At 58.4% G+C, this 27,488-nt stretch overlaps 2 protein-coding genes across 2 annotated transcripts in view; one reads left to right on the forward strand and one right to left on the reverse strand.

The window, feature by feature from the left end:
* CDH23 (cadherin related 23) overlaps positions 1 to 27,488 on the reverse strand; it is a 403,304-nt gene that overhangs the window by 39,047 nt on the left and 336,769 nt on the right. The window lies entirely within an intron of this gene.
* On the forward strand, positions 1,358 to 24,306 carry VSIR (V-set immunoregulatory receptor). The gene is made up of 7 exons (XM_026504415.4): positions 1,358 to 1,623; positions 11,817 to 12,242; positions 12,880 to 12,936; positions 18,210 to 18,317; positions 21,225 to 21,252; positions 22,576 to 22,772; positions 22,980 to 24,306. Exons 1-7 carry the CDS (start codon positions 1,542 to 1,544, stop codon positions 23,015 to 23,017), a joined length of 936 nt encoding a protein of 311 aa, XP_026360200.3. The 5' UTR covers positions 1,358 to 1,541; the 3' UTR covers positions 23,018 to 24,306.

Genomic DNA, 27,488 nt, shown 5'->3' on the forward strand with positions numbered 1-27,488 from the left:
GGGGGCCTGGGCCAATGTCTTCTAGTAATAAAAGCATGACGCCCACCTTTCCTCTGTATAGCCTTTCCATCCCAGGAATGAGGACTGAGAGCTCCCAGAGAGCCTCTGATTAGGATGAGGTCACCCCAAATTCCTGGCTACCTTTCAGTTCCACTACCTTGATTCCCAGCCTAGGTGGACTCTGGCTGTCCTCTGTTCTTCAGCCTGGGGTCGCGTGAGCTCAAGACCCCTAGTGGGTCAGCAAAGCCCCTGGAAGCTTCAGTGAGGCTGGGGTAAACAGTACCATGGCTGCACCCCTCCCTTCCTTCCCCTGACCCCTGGCCCTAGCCACCACCACCCCCACTCCTTCATTTAGGAAGCTACTTGCTCACTTATCAGTGTATCCATTCAGGTAACAGTGCTTTAAACACCTTCTCTGTGCCCACTTTTGTGTCAGGGACTCAGAAAACTCAGGCAGGGGCTCTGGTCCCCCCAAAGTGCACAGTCCAGCTCAGGCGGGCAGGTACGCCCAGGTGCAGATCAGCTGGTTGGCCACTTGGGTGTGACAGTGGAAGGGAGTGTGAACAGTGAAGCCTGGAGGGGTGCCTGCTGGGGAAGCTCAGGACCCTTGGTGAAGGGGAAGGACTTGAGCCCTGAGGGAGAGGGGAGGCGGGAGACCCCACCCGTGGGCCAGTGCTGGGTGGGTGTGCAAGAGTAGAGGACTGGGGGGGGGGGGTGCATGACTGTCCTGTGGCTCTCCAGGGCACAGGGAGCTAGAGAGGGTGCAAAGTGGGAAGTGATGCTGGGGCCTAGCAGGAGAGGAGCCCTGATGGTTTCCTGCGGGATATCTACCAGACGCACGCACACATGCACGTGCAGGGATGTGCCAAGCCTGTTGTGTATCCCTGCACCTGTGCTGTGTGTGTGTGTGTGTGTGTGCGCGCACAAGGGTTTTGCAGGCTCTGGGTCAATCTGCTCCTACGTGCCTAGCCCTTTACAAAAGTTAGATTTCATTCATTCACTCATTCATTCCACAGCTGGGATGCCTACCACCTACCAGGCCCTGGGCTGGGTTGGAGGATGCTGGAGACAAGTGCTTGCCCCCAGACAACTCAAAGGCTGGTGGGTGAGGTCAGACACCACCTCTGATGCTTGTGCAGCGGCTAAGTTAGAGGCAACACCCTTCTCAGATTGTGCGGCAGTACCAGTCCTCTCTGGAGGGGCCCCGGAGAGAGGAGCAATCAAGCGGAGAGACGGGGACACTTCGGCTGTCGCCCCTACCTAGAGGGCCCTGTGCCCAAGAGTCAGCGGGGAAACCCCTCTCGCGAGCCCTCGGCGAGGCAGTTCCCCCCACGGCCCCCCGGGGGCGCTGCGGGAGAGGGGGGTGGGCCCTGGAGCCGCGGCTCTCGGGCGCCCACGGCGCGCACTCTCGCGGCACTCACTCAACCGGAGGTTTTCCGGCCAGCTGTGTGCTGCCGCTCCCGGAGCTCCAGGCACTCCCCCTGTGCGCCCGCGGTCCCGCTCCGGCCCCGGGGCTCCAGACGCCGCCACCCCACGGTGACATGGGCGTCCCCCTGGTCCCGGAGGCCGGCGGCCCGCGCTGGGGGCCTGTGCTCCTTGCTCTCTTCCTGGCTGCCTCCCGAGGTAAGGTCGGCAGGAGTCCTGCCCGGGTGCTGGGGAAGCGCACTGGCACAACACGGCGGGGGAGGGGGGTCGCAGGGGGAGGGGGGCGCTCCCCTCCGCCTGCCCTGTCTCCTACTTGCTGGGACCGATTGGCAGGGGCCAGCAGCTCTCTGCCAAGTGCCCTGGCTGGGCGGTGGCCCATCTGCATGTTCTGACAGCTGCCCCAGCTGCTGCCTGCCCGACCCTTCCCTGCCCAGAGAGCCCCGTGCAGGAGCAGCTGCTGCAGTACAGGAGAGGTGGACATGGTGGGGACAGCCCAGAATTTTCTAGTGGATGCCACGGGCTTTTGACACCTGGGGCATCTCCCTGCCCCTCCCACCTCAGGGCTCCAGGATCTCACTGGGCGCGGGGGGTGTGGTACGCTCTGTGTCCTGTTCCGTGGTGACACTCCTGGTTGAACCTTGGGGGGCACTGCTCCACTCCCAGATGTGGGCGCCCACCTGGTCCTTATCCTGAGGGTCTGGTTCCTGGCATCCTAGCAAGGCTGCAGCTCGGGGACGGGTGTGGGGTCCCGGGGAGCATGTGGGCCACTTTCCCTGCTCAGCCATGAGCGCCATCTGGGTCCCAGGATAACTTATGGCATCTTTCTGGTCTCGGTTTCCTCAGCCCATGCTCAGAAGCCCTATGCCAAGGAGGCACCACTTTCTTCTTCCAAAGTCCATACTGTCACAACTCCAAGTGGAATCCTGGCCAGGACACAGGGGCTCCCAGTGCAGGGCAGGGAGTGGGGAAGGGCAGAGGCTGGGGTACCCCCAGACTGGCCCCTGGTTCTTGCGTGCCCAGCCCTGGAGCAGCTGGATTTCAAGGGAAGAGGAGGCCAGCAGGCAGCCTGTGAACTACACTTCGTGGGGAGGGCCCAGGGAAAGCTTGAGTCATGCAGGGAGGCAGGGAAGCAGGAGGAAGGTGGGGCGCTTGGCACAAGGATCCAGTGGGTGGGTCAGAAGATGAAAGAAGGGGGAGCAGGGGGTAGGAGCAAGAGAAGGGAGTTGAGAGAACCTGGAATATGCCTCAGAAGCAAACTGGGTGCCTGCAGGCAGTGTGTTATCTCAGCGCTCGGGGTCTGGCCTCTGATAAGGAGGACGGAGCCCACACCCACACACAGAGCTGCCTAGCCCTGGCCTGGATTCTCCCAGGATGGGGGAGGCAGTCTCGGCACCAAGGCCATGCTTCGTGACAGGACATGAGTTCCAGAAAGGTCAGGGGATGGTGGCAGGCAGAAAGGCCAGCACGCCCCCACCACAGAGCACCTGCCCTTCCCCCTTCTCCCCAAGTGACCCCGAGAGGCCCTTCTGCTCTCTTACCCCTTCCCCTGCCATCCCCTGGCCAGGCGGCCCTCTGTTCAGCAGCCCTGAGTTGGGAAACAGAGCCCTGGAGAACTAAGGTGCAGGGAACCACCTTGCAGAGTAGCTGGCTGCAGAGAGCCTCGGAGCCGCGCTCCGTAGCGTCGACATAGCCCGAAGCCTTCTTCCCTAGAGGTCTTGGCCACTCTGACAGATAGGCACTCTGAAGGGCCAGCTCTTCCTGGGCCCAGCTCTTCCTGGGCCCAGCTCAGGGACATGGTTAGGGCTCGAAGCAGCTTGCCACTGAAGGGGGTCAAAGCACTCTCTTAGCTTTGAACTCCTCTGAGACTCAGTATTCTTAACTGTGATATGGGCATGCTGGCGAACATCACACTACCCAGGACAGTGTGTAACAAGGGGCTAACAGACGGGAAGTCTGCTCGCAGGCACGGTCAGGAGGGTCTGTGAGTTGGAAAGACTTACTCGCCGGCCTGCTGAGGTGCTGGGTTGCCTTGGGTGGGATTTACGTCCGAGAAGGTGAGATGGAGGTGGCTGGTGTAGGCCTATCTTTTCTAAGCTCCTGAGGCTGGGTCAGCACCAAGGAGAATGGTGGTGGTGAGTCGGCACTCAGGAGGCCAGTAACAGTTGAAGATGCCCCTTTCCTGGGCCCGACTCAGGCTGAGATGGGGGGGGGGGGGGAAGCACCTACAGGGCCAGGCCTAGCAGACCCCAAGGGTGGCAGAGACTCTTCTTCCCCTATAAGCACTCCTAGGACCTGGGGAAGTTCTTGTCCTCACCATGGCCTTATAGGTTGACCCAGGAGGCCCGGACTCTGGGACTAGTGCAAGGAGGTGCACTGAGGCTAGGGAGGGGAGACCCCATCTTCCCTTTCATGGTAAACAGGACTGCAGGGCCTTGTTGAGTAACCCAGTGGCGCAAGCCTCTGATGCAGCAAAGGTCAGCTCTTAGGAAATCCACTATCTTCTGTGCAGAGCCCCCGGGGTGGCCCTTGAGGGCAGCGCACGGGCGTGACGGGGCATCTACCCAGTGCCAGGGATGCCCAGCAATACCAGGGAGTCCCTTGCCCAGCTGGGCTGGTTGTTCCTGTCCCCCACCCTGTTCCATGCAGGGCAAAGTTTCCCTGCCCGGGCCTGACCGTCCTGGGAGTGGTGGCTCAGGTGGGAGGGACAGCGGTGGGAAGCTGAAAGAGGCCACCTTCCTATAAGCATACACATACGGATCTTAGGCTGCAGCCTCGGAGAGGAAGAAGGAAGGAAGGAAGGGCTCCCCGGTGTCTGTCCGGCCTATTGGCACTGAGGCCTTCAACCAGCACTGAGCTTGAGGCCCCCCGTTTTAGGCCAGCTACTCATCCAGAAGCAGCGTGCCTTCACCTGGGCAGGGTGAGCCTGGGATGGGCAGCACAGCTTTCTGAGGGACCCCTGGGGCCCTTGGCAGCAGCACTGGCAGGCCCAAGGCCTTCCTGATGGCACCCTCTATGGGAAGGGTGACGCAAGGGACCTGGGGTTGTGAGCCTTGCATGCTTCCCCATACAGTCCTGTCCCTTAGCAGTCTGGTCTGGGGGTCGGCAAGGTAGACGTAGGTTCATACCCCAAGATGGCCATTTATGGCCATGGCTTTGGGCAAGTTACTCAGCTTCTCTGAGCAAGTTCCTTCATCTCTACAAGGGGGACGATGATGGCCCCTCCCTCAGGGGGCAGCGGGGAAGAGCCCGTACAACCTCAGCACCCCGCCTGGCACCTGGACGATGATGTGGAGCGTTAAGCTGCTTCTTGGCTTTCTGTGGCCACGTGCCACCGGCCCTCCGTCTAAGTTCCTTGCTGCCTGCAGAGCCGGTGGAGAGCCCGGGGTGTGGGAAGGCACGGACTGATTTCCTTAGGACTGGACTCGAAGAACCCAGAGGTCTGGCCACCTGTCGGTACCTGTTGGCACTTAAAGTGTGACATGTCCACGGAGGTGCCTGTAGATTGTCTCCAAGTTCCCCAGAGATGGGGGACTTTGCAACTTCAAGGCAAGCCCGGCTCGGGGTTTGCTGGTGGAACTGGGATCTTTCTTGCACCGCATCTTTACGTTTCGCCTAGTTGCTCTGGCTGCGCGTTCCCAGAGAGAAAGGCCGTGGCTGTTACGCGCATCCATCGTTCAGCCATGAGCCCACTGTGCAGACCCGTCCTTTCATGTTCTACATAGGATGCTATTTCCTGCGGGGACCTGCGGTTGAATCGGGGATGGTGAACAGCAGAGGCTATTCACTCCCTGCGGGACCTTGAACGCACATTCTCTCTGAGCCACGGGCAGCCTGGGGGACATGGCCTCCGGCCCGCGGACCGCCCCTTCTGAAGGGCAGCTCCAGCGTAGCGTTCCTGAGCTTCAGCATTCTGCTCATGACCTTTGGGATTTCTGCAGACGCATCTGCCTATCATATGTACTTATTTTTTTCCTCAAATGGACTCATTCTTTTACTTAAGTAAATAGATTTTATAAGGAAACTTTCTATCACTGCCACCGATGGAAAGCCAGTATCATTGCTATAAATAGAACAAAATCATACAAGTACACAATAAGAAAGCCAAATAAGGGTATTAAATTCTAGCTGGAAACTATAGCCTGGGGAAGGCTCTGAGCCTGAAACCTGCTGTCCCTTGTTAAATAAAAGGGCGGGGAGGGGGAGGGGAATAAGCTTCTATGTGATTCGATGGCATTTAGTGCCATAAAACTAAAAGTAGAACTGTCTGTGTTATAGTCACCATTGGCTCCTCCCCCCGTCACTGCAGAAGCCAACCCACCACTGTGAAGAGCGATAGCTGGTGGCAGGGGACAGGTCAGCTCTCCCAGAGGAAAAGAAAGAGAGCAGTAGTCCCCATCCTAAGAGGTCAGGGCAGGCTCAGAGGGCCTCTCTGAGCTTCTTCCAGCCCCCAATTCTCCCAGCCCCTGTTGCCTTCCTCAAATAAATACAGTGTCTAAGTAAATACAGTAGCTTCAGCAGGCTCCTCTCTTACGTTGGGGCCAACTAGCTATCTCAGTGATGATGGGGTGGGGGGGAGAGGGAGAGAGAGCGGACAGCAAACTGAGCCCTCATTGGCCAGGCCAGCTGTCCGTCTGCAGGAAGGACATGGGCCCTCCAGTGTGTCCCAGGCTACCTCTACTGTGTCGGCGACTACGGGCTGCCTGCACCGAGGGCAAGGCACAGACTAGAACCTGGACCTGGGGGAAGTCTTCACAGCCCAGAGCCTTGAGGGAAGCCGGCTAGAGCTGGTGTTCTGGGCTGCACACAGTCCCCTTCAGGGAGGGCCTGGGCGAGTCTGGGAGGGAGGCATCCAGAGAAGTATCCACTGGTGGGGCGTCTGGCCAGCTGCCCAGGCCCTCTCCAGGGAGGCGTGCTGGCCGGCAGCCTCCAGCGCCGGCTGCGTGGATGCTTTCCCAAGGTGCTGGAAGTGCTGCTTCCTCCAATAGAGCCTGGCTTCCCCTTCCCAGACTCCCTGGTCTGATGTGAATGGACACTTCCTGCGGGGGCAGGTATCAATAAACACATCTGAGATGCCCTTTGTCCTTGCTGGCCACAGACCCCAGGGGCAGACCTGCCGGCTCCGCCCCTCGCACTGGGGGCACTTCCTGGAACTTAGCACTGGCAGACTCGGTCCTGATTGGTCCTTGACTCTGTTTCCCTCTGTGCTCTGCAGCTTGATAAAGACAGAACTGAGCCTTTCCCTACACCCTCCACAGACTGCCCTGGGGCACAGGACCCGGCAGGGAGCTGGAGACCAGTGCCATGTCTGTCTGGCGCTCCTTCCGAGGGTGAGGTCCTGGCCTCTCGCATCTAACATCGGGCCAGCGACAGCAGATCCGGGACTGTTTGACTGTTTACTTACAACCCCTAGCAGCAGCTGGACAGAGTTCAGCTGTTGGTGGGGCCTCCCAGGCCCGACTAATCAAGCTGGGGCCCCACCTCCAAAGGCTGGGGCGTTGCCTTGGCAACCGTGGGCTAAACTCATGCCCCATCAGGGAAAATACACAAGCCTCTCCACACCCACACACACACCCATCCCGTGCACACCCACAGGGTTTCACGAGGTGCCTGCTGGGTGGAAAGAGGTGAGGTCATGAAAACAAGCATCCCGAGACGGAGCCAGACAAGAGCCCCTCTCCCCGGTACTGGAACAGAAGCTTCTCCAAGGGGCCGAGCCCACCTTTGGCCGGGGGTCCCACAGGAGCAGGACTAAATTCTGAATGGCCATCCCTTAGAGAACTCTGCACCCCCTTGGCCTCTCTGCCCTGGGCCTGGCTCATGGTAGGACCTCGGTAAATATTTGTGGAATGAAGGAATGGTGTTTTTGGTTTAGGCCTGAGGCAGAGCAAGGATGATTGCCTGGAAGTTGGGGTCAGTTCCCGCTCCACACTGGTGGAGGCTGAGGTGTCAGCCCCACCTGCTTCAGGAGCCGGGGGGCTCTCCTTCCTGCAGTGCTGGTGTGTCCAAGGTATGGGTTTCAGCTCGGCCACATAGGGTTGGGTGGTCTTGGGGAAGTTGCTTGACTTCTGGGTCTGTTCTCTTATCTTTTTTTTTTTTAAATAGATTTTATTTATTTATGTGACAGAGACAGCCAGCGAGAGAGGGAACACAAGCAGGGGGAGTGGGAGAGGAAGAAGCAGGCTCCTAGCGGAGGAGCCTGATGTGGGGCTTGATCCCGGAACGCCAGGATCATGCCCTGAGCCGAAGGCAGACGCTTAACGACTGCGCCACCCAGGCACCCCTGTTCTCTCATCTTTAAAATGGGGATGATAATACCTACACCAGGGGTATGAAGTGAGAGGAGTATAAAGTGCTAAGCAAGTCCTGACACGTAAGAGGTGGCCCATTTCTTGCCCCCTTCCTCTGCGTAGGGAAATACAGCCCTGTCCTCCTGCCCCAGGCTCTCAGAGTTGGAAAGGCCTAGGAACATGGGGAGTCTCTTGAGGCCTAGGAACATGGGGAAAGGCCTAGGAACATGACACATAAGAGGTGGCCCATTTCGTGCCCCCTTCCTCTGCGTAGGGAAATACAGCCCTGTCCTCCTGCCCCAGGCCCTCAGAGTTGGAAAGGCCTAGGAACATGGGGAGTCTCTTGAGATGAAGAGAGGGAGACACAGGGAAGGATGGGACCTGCCCAAGGGCACACAGCAAGGACGTGGCTACGCGGGGCCTGGGGCCCAGGGATCTGTCCGACCAAGGTTTTAATCCTGAGACCTGGAATTTTCCAGGTTCCTAGCAGTCTTCCTCCAGGGGCTTCTGCCTTTTTACCGGTGACGGGGCGGGCCCCAAGAGGAGCACAATGACTGGACCCCCTGGGCACAGGCTCAGGCCCAGGCCCAGGGCCATTTTCCTGTCCCACATGTTCTCGGCCACCCTGGAGCCAAGGGCTTTCCTCCCCACCCACTCCCCAGTCTCTGACAATGACCCAGGTGTCCAAAAGGATCTGTTCCTGACAATAAGCAACATCCTCCTGCTGAATAATTATAAATCCAGCTGTGCTAGATGTATCCCCGATAACACACGTGCATGCGCAGTTGTGGATGGCATGGGGGGCGTGTGTTATTTTCCCCAACTCTGTGCCTTTGAGCATCCTTCCAAGGACAGGCTGTCCTGGGCTTTGACCTGGCTTGAGTCTTAGACACAACAAAGGGGATGTTCCCTCCCCCCCTCCCCTGAACCCCCTGCTAGGACAAGATCCTGTGAACCCTTGGTCCACTGCCATCTGGCCCTTTTGCTGAAATCGAACACTGTCCCCCATCCCCCAAACCTGAATCCCACTGCAAGCTTCTCCTTTTTCTAAAAAGGGAAGAGGTCCTCTGGGGTGTGTAGGGTGTTGGGGATTGAGCAATGTTCCCTCCCCATGCCCCCCACCCCCTGCTCTCAGCCCCAATTCTGTATCCCACTGTTGGTTTTCAAGGAAATTGCCTCTAGGGCTGAAAATCTCTCCCCAGTGCTGTCCAGGCCATTCTGTGCTCACTGACACCATTGCTTGGACCCTGAGGGCTGGGGCCTGAGGCCCTGCTGGCAGCCCCAGGGCTGGTGTCCCACTGGAGGCCCTGCTGCTTGCGCCCACCCTGGTCCGCCCCAGCCACAGGCTGGCCCCAGCTTGGCTACATCTCGGCCCCACCCCGTCTACACCTCTGTCCACTCCGCAGCCCCCAGCCCAACCCAGCTTAGCTCTGTGCTCCACTTCCTGCTTCTGCCTCCACCCCTGCTCCGCCTGTCCCCCCACAGCTACCTCAGACATCGCCCCGGGCCTCTACTGCGCCAGCTCTGCCCCCAGCCCCCAAGGCGTGTGCGATCGGGGCACATGCTGCTGGGTCTGGATCTGGCTCCCAGCCTTGGGTTCTCTGGGGTGGATGTGGGTGGGGAACAGGGAAGACGGGCGCTGGTTGGGTGAGGTGCTGGTAGGACCTGCCACTAGCTGGGGCCTGCTGGGGAAAGGGGGAGCGCCTCCGTCTGCTCTCTGGGTGGGGTTTTGTTCTTCCTGGGAGGGCCTGTGAGGGTCCTTTCCCTGGCGACTCCCCCTCCGTTTACTGGCACATGTAGTTCTGTGGCCACGGCCGCTGCCACACAGGCCTGTGAGGGGAGCCGAAGTCACTTACTGTGATCTTCAGTGAATTATTTAGTGTCTCTGTGCCTCACGTTTTCTCCTCAGTGAGACAGGAATAAAACAACAGCGACCTTATAGCGTCGTTAGACATGCCCCTAAAGGAGTTAGCACAGCACAGGACATAAGCTCTTCCTTCTAGCTCTAACTAGATCTGGCTTGATCTGAAACCCCGCGCTCCAGCTTCCGAGTCCATACCCTCCCTCTGGGGCACTTTAGGAAAATCACTTTCCCCTTCTGGGACTCTACATTTCTGCCTGAAAAGGAGACCAGCATCTTGCCAGGAAGTTGTGAAATCTCTGCTCACCTTGGCAAAGATTTTCCACAGATCTGGGGCTCCCAGACATGGTTCCCTCTCACATGTGGGTACAGTGAATGGAGGGATCTGGTGTGTGTGTGTGTGTGTGTGTGTGTGTTCTTTACTTTCTAGGGGCCTAAAACACCACCTTGCAGACATATTCTTTGGGGCCATGACTTTGCTAACCCCCCCACACTAGGCTTTAAATATGCAGGCACTCCAAGATCGGATCCCCAGGTGCTGTCAGTCATTCACACCTTAGTGGGAAAGAGTTTGAAGCTGGCTTCTCCATTCTTTTCTGCAGAACTACTTTCACTCCTAGGAAATGTTTCTGGACTTGCCCAAACGAATGAGCGAGCTGTCTAGCTTCCAGCAGCAAGCACCAACTACTCGCAGAGTAGCTCCAGAGCATTTCATGGAGATTATTTGCAATCCTTGCCTCACCTCTGGCAGGCGGATGTTTTCATTTCTGTTTGACAGTGAGGAGTCCGAGGCTCAGAGTCGAACTGACTCCGAGCTGTTGGACTCCAATGCAGGCTGGTCTGGTTCCGAAGCTACATCAGGCTGCCTTCCTCCCGACTGGGTCCCAGGCTCTAAAGGCAGGGAAGGGGGTGCCTGCAGGAGGAAGTGGCGTTATCTCGATTTGCTCAGTGGCAAGGGAAGAGACGTGCTGGCTCAGATTCTGTGCCCATTTCCAAACTCTCCTTCCCTGCTTACGACAGCCTCTGAAACGCCAATGAAAATTCAAATATCGCCAACGTATAATAACCATAGCTATCTTCCCTACGTCTGTAGAGGGCATGAGAACTCACATCTCGTGTTCTCAGCTTTCCCTCGCTCTGTCCTCTCACAACCATGCATCATAGGGAATATTTTCTCTCATTGCACATGTGAGGAAGGCGGGGGGCTCCCACAGCTAGATAGGAGCCGGGACTCCAGCCCCAGCATTCTGCTCTTAAGGGCCAGTGCTTGTGGGGGTCAACATGGTTGAGGGCTGGCGCGTTGGGGTAGGTAAAGACGACCAGGGGATGGCTTCGTTTGCTTACTGAAAACAAAATGAACTAGGAAATATTTCTAAGAAGACTCGGTGGCAGCGGGTGCATGGATGAGGTGAACTTTGGCCCCAAGACACTGGGTTTTCCTGCTTCCTCACCCCCTGGCCCCATCTACTTGCTGAAGTCCTATCTGTCCGTCAACCCCAAAGACACTTGCTCCTTCGAGAGGTCTCCTGACCATCCCCAGGACGGCTATGTCTTCCCTCCTCCAAGTGCCCTTAAGGCTGGCACCAGTTCTCCCTTTAGCCTGTGGGGTTACTTTGTCTACCCAGCTGGGCCAGAGCGCCCAAGGGGGACCCATGTGCTCAGCATCCAGGTGGCATGTAGCACCTGGCACAGGCCTTGAACACAGGTGCTCCATCAGTGCTCACTGATGAGGTGGGAAGGCATGGCCAGCCCAAGGAGTGGAAGGGCCCAAGGTGCTCATGGCCCCTGAAGGGCGGTCAAGGGCAAAGGGCTGCTGTTCCCAAATAGTCTTTGTGCGCCTCATCCCGCTGCTCACCGGACGGCACAGGGCGTGGAGGCTGGAAGTGCCAGGGGCCAGTGGTGGGCAGAGAGCCCCAGTGCCTGCCGCAGCGGTGTGGGGAGACAGACACACTGGCTGGGCCTGGTCCGCCGCCTGCCAGAGTCTCTCCTACACCTCGTCCAGCTTCCTGGGAGTCAGGGGAGTCCCTCCCCCGGAGAAGCTCCTCCTCCCACGCGGCCCGGGGTGGAGGCAGGTTCAGGAGCTAACGAAGAAGCTGAGGCCTGGGGAGGTCAGCTGAGTAGACTGGGGCCTGTGGCCGGGGAACCCACAGCTTTGGAGCCCCAGGTCAAGGTTCTTCTCACTCTGGGGGAACTGGGAGTCGTTCCGGCTCAGGCAGGTGACCGTCTCTTGTCTCTCTGAACAGGTCTGGTGGCAGCCTTCAAGGTCGCCACGCCGTATTCCCTGTATGTGTGTTCTGAGGGGCAGAACGTCACCCTCACCTGCAGGATCCTGGGCCCCATGGCCAAAGGGCACGACGTGACCTACTACAAGACCTGGTACCGCAGCTCGCGGGGCGAAGTGCAGGTGTGCACGGAGCGCCGGCCCATCCGCAACCTCACGTTCCAGGACCTCCACCTGCACCACAGCGGCCACCAGGCCAACACCAGCCAGGACCTGGCCCAGCGCTCCGGGCTGGAATCGGTGTCCGACCACCACGGCAACTTCTCCATCACCATGCGCCACCTGACCGCCCTGGACAGCGGCCTCTACTGCTGCCTGGTGGTGGAGATCAGGCACCACCACTCGGAGCAGAGGGTCCACGGTGCCATGGAGCTGCAGGTGCAGACAGGTGAGGGCCTTCTCTACGGGACAGCCTTGGGCTGCCGTCGCTGTGGGGATGGCGCACGCGCCCGTCTGGAAGCAGGGCAGAGAGGACGGTGTGACTCTGGGGCTTGGTGCTGTGTATTGTGTGGTGTGACCGTGCATGATTCTGTGTTGGGAAGGTGTGTGGTCCCAGGTGGGTGACACGGACACTCCAGGGACATGTGTGGTGAGATGGGGTGGCCACGGGGTGTAGGGCTGCGTATAAATCACTCTGGTCAGTGGGTGTGGTGGAGAGGGGGGTGTACGGGGTTCTGTGTAGTAAGAGAGAGGGTACAAACCTAGGCCGGCAGGTACTGCTCATGACAATATGGCGGCCATGGTATGTGACCTGGGTGTGAGCCGGTGCACGCTTGTGGGGGAAGATGTATGTGTGTGTGTGTGTGTGTGTGTGTGTGTGTGTCCAGGTGAGAGTGTGAGGGGTAACAGGCTGGGCAGACGTGTGGGTGCTGGCAGGTATCCACACCCCTGGGGTGAGGTGTGGCAGTGAGCCAGGCACGCCCAGCCATGCGGTGAGAAATGCGTCTGTGTCTACGCGTGTGCCGGCTGCGACAAGCCTCCCTGGCCTCAGGCCCACCTAACGACCCTTCTCTTTGCTCCCACAGATGAAGCGGCATCAGGCCGGTGCATCGCGTACCCACCTTCACCCAGGGAGAGCGAAAGTAAGGCACCGCCCTTTTGGCCCTTCTGGGTTCTCTGTTCTCCTCTGCCCCCATCTTGGACCAAGGCCCCTCTCTGAACTCTGACCTCATCACCCTGAGCCCATCGAACCCCCATTCTTCCTCCTCTGCTATTGCCCCTCCCTTTCGCTTCCCCCTTCCCTGGAGCCATTGGGCTGCAGTCCCCAGCCCTCCAAGGCTCGAAGTCCAGGGAAGCTGGATTGGGGGGGGGGGTGCCCTGGCAGTGGTCTCTGACCAAGTGCCCCCAGGACAGGCGCTGAGCGCCACAGGCTATTTTCCGTGGACGCTGCTCTTGCCCACCAGCCCTCCGCCTCATGGGAAGATTGGCGGACTGTGGGGGGTTCTCTTGGCTTGGACCCACCCGCTTAAAACTTCCTTGTAGCGTGCATGGGGGAGAGAGACTCAGTGAGGGGAAGAGAACTGCGTTTCCTAGAGTTCTTCCTGGGTGCAAGGCACCGTGCTAAGGGTTTGCAAGTACTGGCATCTCCATGCATTCTGTTAAGAACCCCCTGAAGTACACAGCACCGTCTTCACTTCCTACACACGGACGCAGAAGCCCAGAGACGTAACATAACTGCCCAAATTCACACAGCTGGGTTGTGCTCAGTTCGCCTTCTTCCCATCCTGAGGAATGCATAGGGTGGTGGGTGGGTGGCAGTCAGCCCCCTGGTGTTTGCCGCGAGAGGCATCCTGCGGAGGAAGGGGGGCACTGCTCTGAGGGGTGTCTGGGTACTCAGAGGCCAGGGCAGAATGCCCAGTAAAGGGGAGATGGCTCAGGGGTGCCCCATTCTTTGGAGAGGAGAGGGTCTTGGCTTCCAGAGCCTTCTATCCATCAGTATTTACTGGGCCTCTAGTATGCCCTGGAGATACAAGAGGGCAGACCTTCCCCCCTGCCCTCCCAGAGCACGAGCACAAAGACTGAAGGCAGGAACGGGAACAGCTAAAACTACAGCCCCAGCCAAAGCCCCGCTCAGAGGTCACGGTGACTTTCTACTCCAACTACTCTGTTTTGAACCAACAAACAGCTTAGCCAGGAATAAAATTAGAACACACATTTCAGTCTGAGCCAGACCCACATGGAACTAAGGAACTCTTTGGTTCGAGCCCCTGCTCCTAACACCACAAACCCGACATGTCGCCTCTGCACCAGGCCACTGCTGTCCTCACTTCCTCCAGCGGCAGCTCCCCGGTGAGCGTGGACGGCCCTGTGTGCAAGCCTCCAGGACGGGGGGAGCCTCACCTGGCGGGGCCCACGAGTGTTCACTTCCCCATTGCTCCTTCCACTCTGAGCAACCCTCCAGGAGCTCCCAGAGCTCCCTTAGAGACTGTCACCTCTGCCACTGCCCACATGTCACTCGTGGGGAAACCAAGGTGCAGACAGGTGCAGGGATTGCTCCCAGTCTCTCAGCCAGATCGCCTGATTCTCAGCCACAAACCCTGCCTGGGTGCCGAGCTGCCCTCCCCTCTGACAACACCGATTTTCTGAAAATTAGTTGTATGACTTGAAGTCCTGGGGACAGAGACGAGAGGTGCCAGTGGAGACAACAAAGAAACCAGGTACAAAATAGTGAGGGAGCAGAGATTTAGTTCATGTTTCCTGATCTAGACTCTAGAGCAGTAGTTGCTGGAATTAAGCAGAAGTCACCTGGGAAAGCCTAGGAGTCTGGCTGGTAAGAACCCGAGGCTGAGGCAGAACTTTGAACTTGACCGTCAAGAGTGGGTCAGACTTCCCTCGCTGGGCACCTCTGCTCTCAGGTTTTTGACATTTGCCTTCCTCTCCAATTTACAAGGACACGCAGCCTCACTCTGGTCCCTGCTACCCTGAGCTACTGTCCACAGTGACCTGGTTCCCCAAGGGCCAAAGGGATGTGTTTACTTCTATCCTAGCTGTTGAGGGCAGGACGATGACTTAGGTGACCTCTGGAGTCCCTTTCCAGTCCCTTTCCAGACTTGGTTCTGGAGGTCTGGAGACTACAGCTGTGGTGGGGTCTTATCACTAAGGTGGTCATGGTGTCCAATGAAAAGAAACGCAGCTATGCTTTTGGGTGGGGTGTGGGGGTTTGGGCCAGCATTTCCATTCTCTAGGTATCATGGGTCCACTGAGAAGTGGGAGCATGCGTGTGTCTTCCCCACTAAGGGAGACAATCAGTGTTACCCAAGAGGCTGAATCAGGGATCAAAAACTCCAATGCCCCCAAAGCCAGGGACCTGGGGAGGAAGACAGTAGGGAGGGGTGGAGACTGTGGTGAGCAGCCAGCTGCCAGCCTGTAAGTGCAGCTCCAACTGCTATATGTTTGGAGGGGGGCTCGGGGCTGCCAGAGCTACTCCATTTCCTAGCAAAGTCAGAAGTCCAGATCTTATAGAAACTTTCGATTTTAAAATGTTGGCCCCCCTCCCAAAATTACATACAGTGTGCAGGCATGACAGTATGGCAAGTAGATGGCCACAGACAGTGGACACACATCTGTTTTTCTAATGGTTTAGAAACATTTGCCTGGTGACCCCTGTGCTTAGTGGGCCTCAGGGCAGGCTGCTGGGTCCTGTCCTCAGTGCTGCTGACCTTTGGAAAGACCCCAGTCCCTGCTCGCTCTAAGACAGGTGCCTCACAGCCAGCCTTGGTACCTGGCCGGCTAACGATACTTCCAGCGAAGTGGTTCAGAGCTTTTCTGTTCTACCTGCAGCCCCGTCTCCTAATGGTCTCTTTGGGAATTAAGAGGGTGGCCAGCCTGGGAAATCATCTGAAAGCCCAAGTCAGTCTGAGGTTTGGGGAGGCAGGAGGAGGGGAGAGAGGCTGAGGAAGTTGGTCCCCAAGGAGCCCCCAGTTGCTGAGGGGCTGTGGTTTTTTTCACTGAGCCCAGGGAAGGGAGCTGGGCAGCCTATGTCTGGCAAAGCAACCTCCTTATCCCCCTACAGGATGTTTGGTTTGCTTTCACCCAGCCCCTTCCTGGGGGAACCAGGCAGCCCAACTGAACTCCCTCCTCCCCTCTCTACCTACCTACCTGCCTACCCCCCCCCCCCCCCCCCCCCCCCGCCGCTCCACAGGGTACTGGCAGGTTCTAGACAAGGATGCAAGGCTGAGCGGGTTAGGGTGTGGGGGAGCGCCCATCCCAGCCTGCTGTGTAAAGGCCTGGCAGCTGTCTCTGCCAGTGCCTGGTCACCTTCCCCATGAGCCTGGCTCTGGATGGCTGCCAAGCAAGACCCCCCACCCCCTCCTCCCGAGGTGCTGGCTAGCTTGCAGGAAGGGGCGAGGAGCTGTGGCCAGGCTGGGTTCTGCAGAAGAGCCCACAGCTTCTAGGGTGGGTGGGCCCACAGACTGTCCCCAAACTCCTGACTCCGTATCCCGGCCTCAACTCTCAGCCCAGGTTGTAAGGAAACCAAGTACTGACCCCCTAGAGGGGCTGCAGAGGGGGATCTCTGCCTGAGGACAGGAGTCAGGCTGTGAGGGGGACAGGGAGCCACAGTGAGTGAGCACCTAACCTCACTGACTGTGGCTTAGTAGCAGTCCAGAACCCTGCTCTGATGACCAGAATAGAGCACTTTGCAACCCCCTTCTCAGTGCCCACAAGAAGGTCCTATGATGGGGAGTTAGAAATCCTCAAACGTCTGAATTACAGAATGTGTCTGCTTTCACTATTCCACGTCAAAATGCAGCTCTGCTGAGATCTGCAGGGAACCTGCTTTAATGTGGACTCGAACTTGCTTTGTAATTAGCACAGCAACGGTTCCTGTACCAGTGGGTAGGTCTACAGTGCTGTGAACAGTTTGTTCTCTTCCGTGGTATGAACAAACCCCCCGGAAAGCCCATTTACACCATCAAGTTGTTTAGCAATACTGAGATAAAAACAGCCTTGACTCCCGAATACATAGCGCAAAGGCAACACGGAGACCACAGCCCATCCACCTTCCCCAAGCTCCCCGGGGGCCACGGGGATGCAGGGCCAAGGTATCCCAGCCCGGATTTTGTATTTTGGGAAAGGCTGAAATCGGGAAGGAAACGCATTTACGCTGGTTGTGGTTCTGAGGGCACGTCTGTTCCCAGCTAAAGTCCTGGCGTCAGCAGATGGGCTAAAACAAATCAAGCCTGTCATGCCGTTGGTGGCATGGTAAAGCGGCACAGCCTTTGCGGAGGGCAATTAGCAGCCTGAAGAAAACGCACATACTCTTTGGCTCAGCACTTTCACGGCTGGGAGTTTACATACAGAGGTAGCTGCCCGAGCGAGCGAAGATGTGCACACGAGGAGTTCGCCGCTACGCTCTTAGTTACGTGCGAAAATGGAAGCAATCTGCATGTCTACCAATGGGGGACTGTTTCAATAAATGTCGGGGTGAGCCCCACGACAAAGCCCTAGGCAGAACGAGCTAGCTCTGTGTGACGCACAGAGCTGTCCAAGCCACGCTAAGTAGGAGAAGCGATTGTCGTGAAAAGCACCTGTATGCCGCATACACAGGGAGCGCATCTGGGCCGCATGCGAGAAAAGTGTGGACAGCTATGATCTCTTTGCAGGGGCCCCGGGTGGAGGAGGAGAAGCAGGAGGAGGAAACTTGTGACTATATTTTAACATATATATATATATTTGGAATGTAGAAAGTTTAAAATTTTTAAATGCCGGATACGGATTCACATTTTTCTGGTTCTCACCCACGACTCCCCCCGTGACTTGTATGTGTGAGATCACTTCCAGAAGCTGTGTCCACAGCTAACGGGTCTCTCGGGATGAGTGGGGCCTTGGTTCATTTTGATGTTTTTTCTTTCTTATTGTGGTACAACATCTATAACATAAAACTTGCCATTTCGACCACTGTGAAGTGTGGCATTAACTTTGCTCCCCGTGTGATGCAACCACCCAAACGTTTCTCACCACCTGGGTTCCTTTTGACCTTGAGCTTCAGGGCACAGGGTCCGTGAAGGACCTGTTTTCCCTTTCCAGGGAACACCCTGTGGCCCCAGGGCAGCTGAGCGGTCCCTAGCGGGCTGGGATGAAGGCCCTGCTCTCTCGTCCGCAGAGCTACCTGTGCTGTAAGCGCCCGGCTCATTTCTGCACGCCCTGGACCCACCGGCACAGGAGGCAGGGGGCTTGCTTTGAAAGGGGCTCCCTGGGCCTTCTGTGCCTCTGCAGGTCACTGAGGGTCTGACTCTGGGGCCTGGGTAAAGCTGGGTCCCTCGGCTGCCTGGACCTTCCCTCTCTGGGCTTCGGTTGCCCCTCAGGCGCAGGAAGGGAACGGAGTCTCACCGCGGCCGTCTCTCTGCCCTTCCAGGTATCACGGCTGCCGCTCTGGCGACGGGCGCCTGCATCGTAGGCATCCTGTGCCTTCCCCTCATCCTGCTCCTGGTCTACAAGCAAAGGCAGGTGGCCTCCAACCGCCGTGAGTATCCCCGCCTGCCTGGGGTGGGTGAGGGTGCGAGTGATCTGCCCCAGCCCCCAGCTCAGCCTCTGTGGTTAGCAAAGGCAAGAGGCAGGCACATTTCCTCTCTGTTCCGGAGATGGGAGCCGCTGTAGTCCCTGCAAGGAGCTGGGCTCAATGGTGGAGAGAGGAGGGGACCCAGGTATGCCATTTGGGGGGTCTGAGTGCCTACCAGCCCCAAGTGGTCCTGGCCTGGCACCCAGTAAATATCTGTTGACTAAATGAATGATTGCACGGAGTCGTCCAAGTTGGTGTATAAAAATGCTGCCCCTTGGAGATCTTTGCGGACCTGCTTTAATGTAGGGGTAGGCTTGTTTTGTAACCAGCATCGTCATTGTCAGGACAAAAATGACCTTTGGATTATGAGAACTGGAAGGGATCTTGGAGATAACTTAGTTCAGTTCTTTCAGCATATAGCTGAGAAGCCAAGATTATTAGGGGGTTAAATCATTAACCGAACATTATATAAGTTAGTAAGTGGCGGAGCGGACACTCATGCTTTTCCCAGGGAATACAACCCCCCCGTATCATCAGAATGCTCACGGCACGAGCATCCTGGCCACCGACCCCAGTCTGGGAAGGTTGCCGTGCTGGGTCCCGTGCCAAGTTGGTTATATACCTTCTTTCACTGAATCCTCATAACGATGGGACCACTTGGTCCTACAATTGTGCCTCCTTTACAACTGAGCAAACTGAGGCACAGAGAGGTTCAGCAACTCGCCGATGGAACCTCACAGTGAGTCAGCGGCGGAGCCAGGCTTCAAGTCACGGCCACAAACACCATTTCACCCTCCTCTGTGGTACAGAGCCTCTTGCCCTTCCTCTGACCCCACCCCTGAGCCTGGGCTAGCCCGAGTCCTCCAGGAGCAGGAGGGTGGGGAGTCCTCTGCCCTGGCCCTTGCGTCACCTCCCCTGCCTCTTCTCCTCCGGCCAGCTGCAGAAGGTAGTAGAGAGAGGGCTGTTCTGCTGCCAGGTGGCTTTTGGCTCACACCTGATTTCCTCTGGCTGGACTGTCACACCTGGACAGCCCTCTCTCCTGGGGGCCCAGCCTGGAGCCCCCACAGTGGCTCACTCAGGGGCTGTGGTCACCTTTCCCTTACTCTCAGGACATCCACACTCCTTTGGCAAAACCCACCATAGCCTACCTCCAGAAATACCCGAGGTTTGGGGTGGGGTGTGGGGCAGGCAGGTCAAGGGCTTGGAGCAGAAAGAGGAACCCAGGGGCTCCAGCAGGGAGAGTTGTCAGCATGGAGCTGCCGTGAGCTCGTGCTCATGTGTGCAGTGTTTTCACGGAGGTGAGGAAGAGACGAGGAGGGAGACACACTCAGCTCCCGGTAAAGAGGTACTTCCCAGTAAAGAGCTCCCAGTGCTACACACACCCTCTGAAACGAAATGGACCCCGATTCTGTGATGTGCAGCTGCATACAGCTCCTTATCCCCAAATTAAATATATGCAGCCACAAAAAGTTGCCAATAACTTATCTTCTAATAAAAGTATTTTTGAGGCCAGTCTGCCCACCCCCTCAAAAGAAAAAAAAAAGAAGAAGAAGAAGAAAAATGAGTGGTAGGGTCAGAGTCTTTGAGACAGACCCAAGAGATGTTGGGAGAGAAAGCAGGTGTGAAATGGAGAGGGAGGGGGGATTTGGGTCATTTCTTCATCTAGCCTTGCGAGAGGGGCTGCTGCCAGAATTATGGGAGCAGAAGTCACTGGAAAATGCCAGGAGTTCGGCCGCAGGACAGAGGCTGAGCGCCTGGGTGGGGAGGGAGGGGACAGGGAGCGTGTGTCAGGTGCTGCGGGCAGGGCAGGACGCTGGCTCAGAGAGCATGCTCCGGGGGTGAGCCACCCTCGGGGAGGAAGAGGGAGAAAGGGTTGGGAGCACCGAGGCAGGCAGCCTCCTGCAGAGGCTGATGGGTGCGGAAACCAATCTAGTTTTAGATGGAGATTGGGTTCCCCAGCTCTGAAGTGGGGCCAGCCATCCCCCCGCAAGGGGTGGAGAGGATGAGCCCAGGGAATGCTGGGCACCTGCACGAAGCCTGAGGCGCAGAGCCACCCGCTAAACGGTCGCCATGATTCCTCCCGAGAGCAGAGATTTTAGGAACCTTTGTGCAACTTCCCATGTGTTCCGTGTGTGCCCCTCCCGCCCACGTTTCCCCACAGTGATCGTGGTAAAGCTCTTGCAAATGAGACGCGTATGGGGAGCTGCAAGGAAGAGGGAAGTAGCGCCACTGCATCTGGTTGGTGGCCAGTTTGGGGGTGGGGAATCCCAGGAGGGGGGCAGTGTGGCAGCAGTTTGGAGGAGGAGCGGAAAGTGGTGGAATGGCTGAGAAGTAATGGGGTCTCAGGCCCCTAAGGTTCCTCTAAGAGATGTCACTGGTAAAGCCACCCTCTAGGCAATGCGGAGGGTGGGCCAGAGAGGACCAGGAACCCTCCAGTTAGGAACTGAGCTCGCGGCCCTCCCACTCAGTAAATCCTGGCGACAGACCAGAATGTGGCAAATGTCCAAACAGGAAACAGTCAGGCCTTTGGTTGATGCTTAAATCCGGAAGGTCTCACAACACCTAATCGAGCCATAGGAGAAAGCATTGGCTGCCTTTGGCCTCCTGGTGACAAATGCCATCCTTCATACACGTGAATGCGGCTCGAGTTTCATTTATCACTGGTGAAAACACCAGGCTCACTGAGGCCTTGCCTGCAGGATACATGTTACCGTGCGGGCCTCCTGGGTCAACAGAAGGGGAATCCAGGGCTGAGCGTGGCCCAGCCTGGACTTGCTCTCCTTCCCTGAAGGGCGTCTGCCAGTGGGGGCAGGGATGTGGTCCAGGGAAGCCTCTCCTTTGTGACCAGCTTCTCTGTCTGTATGTCCCCAGGTGCCCAGGAGCTGGTGCGGATGGACAGGTAAGGCCCATGGAGATCTTCCCGAGAAAAATTCCTGCCGCTGCCGCTGCCCCAGCCCCAACTCCATGCTTGGCAGGCTCTCTCTCTCTCCTTGCCTCTCCCCGGGCCTGTGGCTGTCAGGCAGTGTCTACACTCAGCCCGTAGCTGGACTTAATGCAGAAGAGAGAGGGGTCACTCTTCTCCTGGACTGACTCCCCTTCACCAGAGTCTTTTCCCCTCTGCCCCTGCTGATAACTTGTCCTGGGACAGGGCTCAGAACACAGACGGCCTCCCAGGTCCTCCCTGGGCCCTGGGTCACCTGCCAGGAAGGAGAGCCGTGCAGGAGGCTCCCTGTACAGCCCCCAGGGCACAACTGCTTAGAAAAGCATCTGCCAGCTGCCACCGAAGCCTACACATCTGTGCTCTCCCTGTACCCCCTCGCCCAGTGGGCTGAGCTCTGACACTGCTGGGATGAGCCTGGCACCTTCCTTCAGGCCTCCATGTCAGCTGGCCAGGGTGGGGCGGGGGGAGGAGGAAGCAGCTGAGCTGGGGACAGACACTGAAACATGCAAAGGAGGACGGCACACCCGGAGTCGCGGTCCCTCCCTGCAGAGCACTCCCAGGAGAAAGCAGTCAGGCCACCGCAGGCCACCAGGGGCTCCGCGTGGGGCAGCAGGCTGGGCATGCGGTGGCCAGGGAAGTGTTTGTTGGCGCGCTCGGGGCAGGAAACAGACGTGGTGCCCGGCATGGAGGGTGGTCTCAGGAATGCGCCCCGCTCAGGAACTTGGCCTGGTTACCTTTACCAGCAGACCCAGAGCTCCTCTGGGTGTTGGAAGGGGATGCGTTTCTAGCCTGGTCAAAGGAGGTCCTGCCAGTGATCCTGCCAGGATCTGAGTTGGTGGCAGTTGGCTGCGGGGGAGGGGAGGGGTCTCTTTCGAGGCGGTCCCGCTCCTAAGCAGGAAGAGGGAGAGAACTGCCCCCTGCAGCTTACTACAAGCTGTGGCCACAGTCGATCCTGATGCCATCAGCTCCACCGACCGGAGAGAAACCTGTCGCAGATTCCTGAATCTGGTGTCCTCAAAGCGTCTCTGACCGCAGGCTTCCCGGCTGCGCCCAGGGCGGAGGCCAAATAATAGCATGCAGCCCTGAGCTCAGGGGAGACGGGAGAGTGCAGGCCACGGCCTTTTCTCTCTGACCCCACTCCTCCCTTCCTGCGGGAAGAGGGTGCTGAGGCCTGGGCTGTGCAGGCAAGGGAGGGGAGGGAAGCAGAGGAGTGGGGCAGGCAGGAGGACAGAGGCCCAAACCCAGGCAGCAAAACCCACTGAATCAGCTCTCCTCTTCTAGCAACAACATGCAAGGAATCGAAAACCCCGGCTTTGAGGTCTCCCCGTCTTCCCAGGGCATGCCGGAGGCCAAACCCAGGTCTCCGCTGTCCTACATGGCCCAGCGGCAGCCTTCAGAGTCCGGGCGGCACCTGCTGTCCGAGCCCTGCACTCCTCTGTCTCCACCAGGCCCTGGGGATGTCTTCTTTCCAACCCTCGGTGAGTACTTCCCAACAACCCTCAACCTTGGGGCACCATAGCGTGCAAGGTCATGACCTCGCATAGCCTGCAAGGTCATGACCTCCTCGTGGCCTGCAGGGCACCAGCCTCACTCCCCTTCTGAGGCCTTAGAGCCTCCCGGTGTGGGCTCAGGGGATGAAGGACCGAGGAGCGCCACCCCATCCATTCTACTTCTTTGTTTTGCAGACCCTGTGCCTGACTCCCCGAACTCTGAGGCCATCTAGACCGGCTGGGGGCAGCGGCAACTGTGGCTGGGCCTGGGGCAGGTGCATCTGAGGCAGAGCTGGCCCTCTGAGTGGTCCCTTAGCCTTGGCCCTGGTTTCCTCCCTCCTGCTCTGAGCCCAGACTCTGTGAGATACCTCTGATGGCCAGGCCCTCAACTCCTCTGGGTGCTACATGGCAGAAGGGAAAAGGGTCCGCCCAGCCCCTGTCTCAAGGATGGTGGGGTGCTGGGATCCCACCCCAGAGACCTGAACTTCACCAGCTACAAATGCCAAATGGCCTACGTCCTAGAAGCTCAAGAGTTTCCAGCCTATGGCAGCTTTTCTCCCTGGGATGTGAGCTTTGTGACTGGACAGCCCGGATGGGACAAGATGGGCACTGGACAGAACTCCTCTCCCCCCGCCCCCACCCAGTGCCATCCTCCCAGGTGCGAGACACAGGACCAGCTGTGGCAGACTCCTCCTCGCTGCCGGAGAGCCAGTGCTGGTCTCGCCTGGGGCCGCTCATCTGTCAGACTCCCGCCTGTAGCCTTGGCGCTCTGGGGCTGGGCCTGCCTGCCTGCCCCCGGGGCCGCAGGAGCCTTTCCCAGCGATCCGCTGCCAGCAACCTCTCCCAGTAGCTGTCCTCTGGTTAAGCAAATCTGGGCTGCCACTGCCTGCCCTCTGGTCCCCAGAGTTCACTGGCCAGGGTCCCCGAAACAGGAAGTACACCCTGAGGCACAGTGGCCACTGTGGGCCAACTGGCATCTTGGGCAATGGGGGCCAGGCCAGAGGTTGCATTGCCCGCTGCAGGACCGGGGGTGGGCGGGGGGGAGAGCAGGTGGAGCCTGCTGGGAAGGTGAGTGGAGAGGTTCCACCTCCTGCCCCCTCCCCCCTCTACTGTGCAGTGCGCTCAGTGCAGAAGGCGACCGCATACTGTACTGCCCCAACTGTGACCCTCCCTCCAGTGGAAAGAGGGGTGCTATTAAAAACTCCACGGGCAACACGTGCAAACCCTGTGAGTGGACTGCAGGAGCTGGGGTTTAATCCCTGCTCTGGGAGCCCCCCAGCTCCTCCTCCCCCCCCACCCCCTGCCCCTCGCCCCATCTTTGGTCTTCCATTCCATTTAATCTGTGCCGAGTCTTCACCGACCAGTGACCCTGTCAGGAGGTGTGTCCATAGAAGGCTCTGTGGCGCTCTGCTCCGGGACCTCAGCTCCGTCCCCTGCTTCAGGGCCTGTCCCGGATTTGTTTTTATACACCATATGCAAGAGAATCCTTTGTGGAATTTTGATTAAAGAGTTTTAAAACACGGAGAGGACTGGGGGGCCTCTGTGCACGCTGGGGAAGGGGGGCCCGAGAAGGGAAGGGGTGAGTTTGAGCGGGGTAGGGCCCAGGCACTGCACTGAGGAGGGCATTCAGCTGCCAGCAGCGGACGCGGACTTTGCTGAGCTGGGCACCCCGGGGCGCAGAGCCTGGACTTCAGGCCAGCGTAAGGACCCAGCAGGCAGGGAGAACCCTCTGGATGGCCTGGGGAGGGAGAGACAGGAGTTGGGGGTGGAAGAAAACAGCTCTAGGCTCTCCAGCAGCAGTGAGCCCCCAGGCCTGCGGCTAAAACCAGGGAACCCCCCTGGATACACGGCACTGCTTCCAAACTCCCCTGTCAGGCCCAAGGGGATGTCCTGCTGTGTGGGTGTCCTGCTACGCCAGGTGGTGGGGCGGGGCGGGGGGGACAGCTTGAGGAAAGAGCGGGCCTGGGCCTTGAGACTGTGCGGACACCTCTAGTGGCCAGAACACCAAACTCCTGGCTCCTGCTTTGTCCCTGGGGGTCCCTCTTCTATTCCACCTGCTGCCTAGACACTCAGTGCTGCCACAGAAAAACAGTGCCGTTCTAACAGCTCTTGGGGGCCTATGTCAGGGATGGGCAGGGCGACACTTGCTCAGGGATGGGCTGGGCTACCCCTAGGATCGAAGGCAAAGCCTATAGACCAGACCCCCCCCCCCATCCCCCAGCTCAGAAAGAGTGCTCCTGCCCTAGGGGGAGGCTGGCCTGGCCCAGCCCTCAGCTTCTGACCTCCAGGCAGATATAATTTCTAAGAATTTGGCTGCCAGACCCCAAGCCCGGCTGCTGCTGTGTGGAGGGTGGGAGGGAGGAGGCCCCAGAGCAGAAAGCCACCACACTTCCTCCCCAGCTTCCTCCTGCATGGCCTCGAGCTCTTCTTCTCTGGACCCTTACAAGTGAACACGTCTCAGCTTCGTGGTTTCCTGTTTTCAGTGAAATTTACTCTGAGCTCCAGGCTCCATCTTCATCCATGACCACACGCTCCGCCCCCAGGGGCCCGAAGGCACCCTCCCTGCCGCTCACGAGCTCATGAGGCGGGGCAGCCTGCAGAGGAGCCCTCCACGCTCGCGTGGGGGTGGCCGGGCCTCTGGAGGCACCTGCCCCGAGGGCTGGTCCCTGTGGGCCCTATAGCTCAGTGCCTGTGGGCCGGGGTGCACAGAACGGAGCAGGGGAGTGGGATCATCGTGCCTGCCTCTAATGGGGCTGGGAGGAACACGGGGCCTCCAGAAAGCCAGCTGCCAGGCAGGGTGGGACTGAGGCAGGAGGCTGATGGGTCATGGCACTGTCTGAGGCCCTCAGGAGGCAATCTGTGCTTTGAGGCACGAAGTAATTGTTAAGAGCTGTATCAGGAATTATAAGGGCCATCATTCCTGTAACGTCCTCCCGATGCCCACGTTTCATAAAGAGAGCCTGCCTTTATTCCCTCCAAGGGAGAGGCTAAGGGAATGGAATGGACGCTCTCTGAACACATGCCATGGGGGCCGCCGGAGATGCTGCTGTTGGATCAGGCTGGCCCTGCCGGGGGGCGTCTGTGACGAGGGGCACTGGGGTAGGTTTGCAGGAACGCGGGGGCCTGCTTCTCAAAAGACCAGCCCTAGGGCCAAGGGGCCGAGGCACTGCCTTCTTTAGGGAATGTTCTGTGGTTAGGGCCCCAGGAAGACATCGTGGAGAGACGACCACCCCAGCTTGGGCACTGCCTCCCAGAAGGGGCCTTCCTGGGTGTCAGCTAGAGCACCCCAAGGCTGGTCTGACTGTGATTTCTCAGGAAGTCCAGGGGCACGGCAATGGGCAGAAAGGGACTGGGGTTGCCAGCCAGGATGCCAGCGGCAAAGGCCTCTCGAGAAGTAGACGCTCAGAGCCCAGCTTCGCAGGTGTCCCAGCCCACAGAGGGCACCCTGGCCACACAGCCCTTCCACTGGGCATTCACTGGGTCTGCTTGGCACAGTGCCTCTCTTTCCCGTACGGACGCTATGTCTCCCTAACTATTCTGGGAGCTCCAAAAGGGCGGCGGGTCCAATAACAGCCTGTCCTTTGGACCCGGCTGCAGAGCTGACAACTGGAGCATGGCCATGGGGTGATGGGTTGAACTGGGATGCCAGGGTCCTGCTCTTGGGACCACTCACAGGCCACCTCCCCCCCCACCCCCCCCGCCTTTCCACCAGCTCTAGTTCTTAGCAGCTCGTGCTTGGTGGGATCTCCCGAAGGGCAGTATGATGAGCTCGTGCAGAGCCCGGGGGCGGGGGGGCAGAGGATTTATTCGGTCTCGCAATTCTCATCTGGTGGCATGACTTCCTAAAATGTATGTTGGGAGCGGTTCTGAAGTAGCAATAGAGCTTAATGAGAAAATGCTGCCACCAGCAACCCCGGGCACACGATGGAGAAGTGGTAGCTTGTGGCCTACCTCTTGGCCTTTTCTGTTACGATACCACGTGTTCCAAAACACACACGTTATTGCTTTTTCGATTGCTCCTCCCCCACCAGAAAACCCTGGGAGGCTTTATGGCGTCCATTTCATGCACAGGAAAACCGAGGCTCCAAAAGACTTGTGTCTTGTGACAACAAGTGAATGTGGAACTGGGACTAAGACCTGGCTCTTCTGCTTCTCAGGCTCGTGCTCCTTCCTCTTCACTGGACTGAATGGCACCAGAGGCCAGACTTAGACCTACTTACAGTACAGACAAGGGCTGGCGGGGGGGGGGGGGGGGGGGGGGAGGGGCGGTGCACCTGTGCCCACAGGCCCAGGGCTCCATTTCTTTGGCATCGTTCTCATCACTCCCCTTTCTGCCTGGCAACCCTGAAGCACAGGACTCCTGGTGGGCACAGTGGCCTGTGCCCCCCTGACTCGCTTACTGTGGGGGAGGGGAAGGGAGAAGCTCTCAGCTGACCACAGAGCCCCACGGTCTCTGGGACGGAGATGCGTGCATGGCATTTGAGCAGCGGCAGGACAACCCTCAAGATGCAGGACAAGGGAAGGATCTGGGTGTCATGCTGGGCCGGAGGAGGCTGGCTTTCTGGGTGTGCGGCCCAGGGAAGGGGCCAGGCTGGGGATTCCTGCGCTTGAGCCAGGGGAAGCAGGCTTCATCCACAGCAGCAGAGGCCACGTTTAATACACAGAAGAGCTCTTGGCCCTACAGATAGGAGGTCCGCTGCCAAG

Source organism: Ursus arctos, unplaced genomic scaffold (genome assembly GCF_023065955.2).
Source record: "Ursus arctos isolate Adak ecotype North America unplaced genomic scaffold, UrsArc2.0 scaffold_7, whole genome shotgun sequence".
In the NCBI taxonomy this organism is placed as follows: Eukaryota; Metazoa; Chordata; class Mammalia; order Carnivora; family Ursidae; genus Ursus; species Ursus arctos.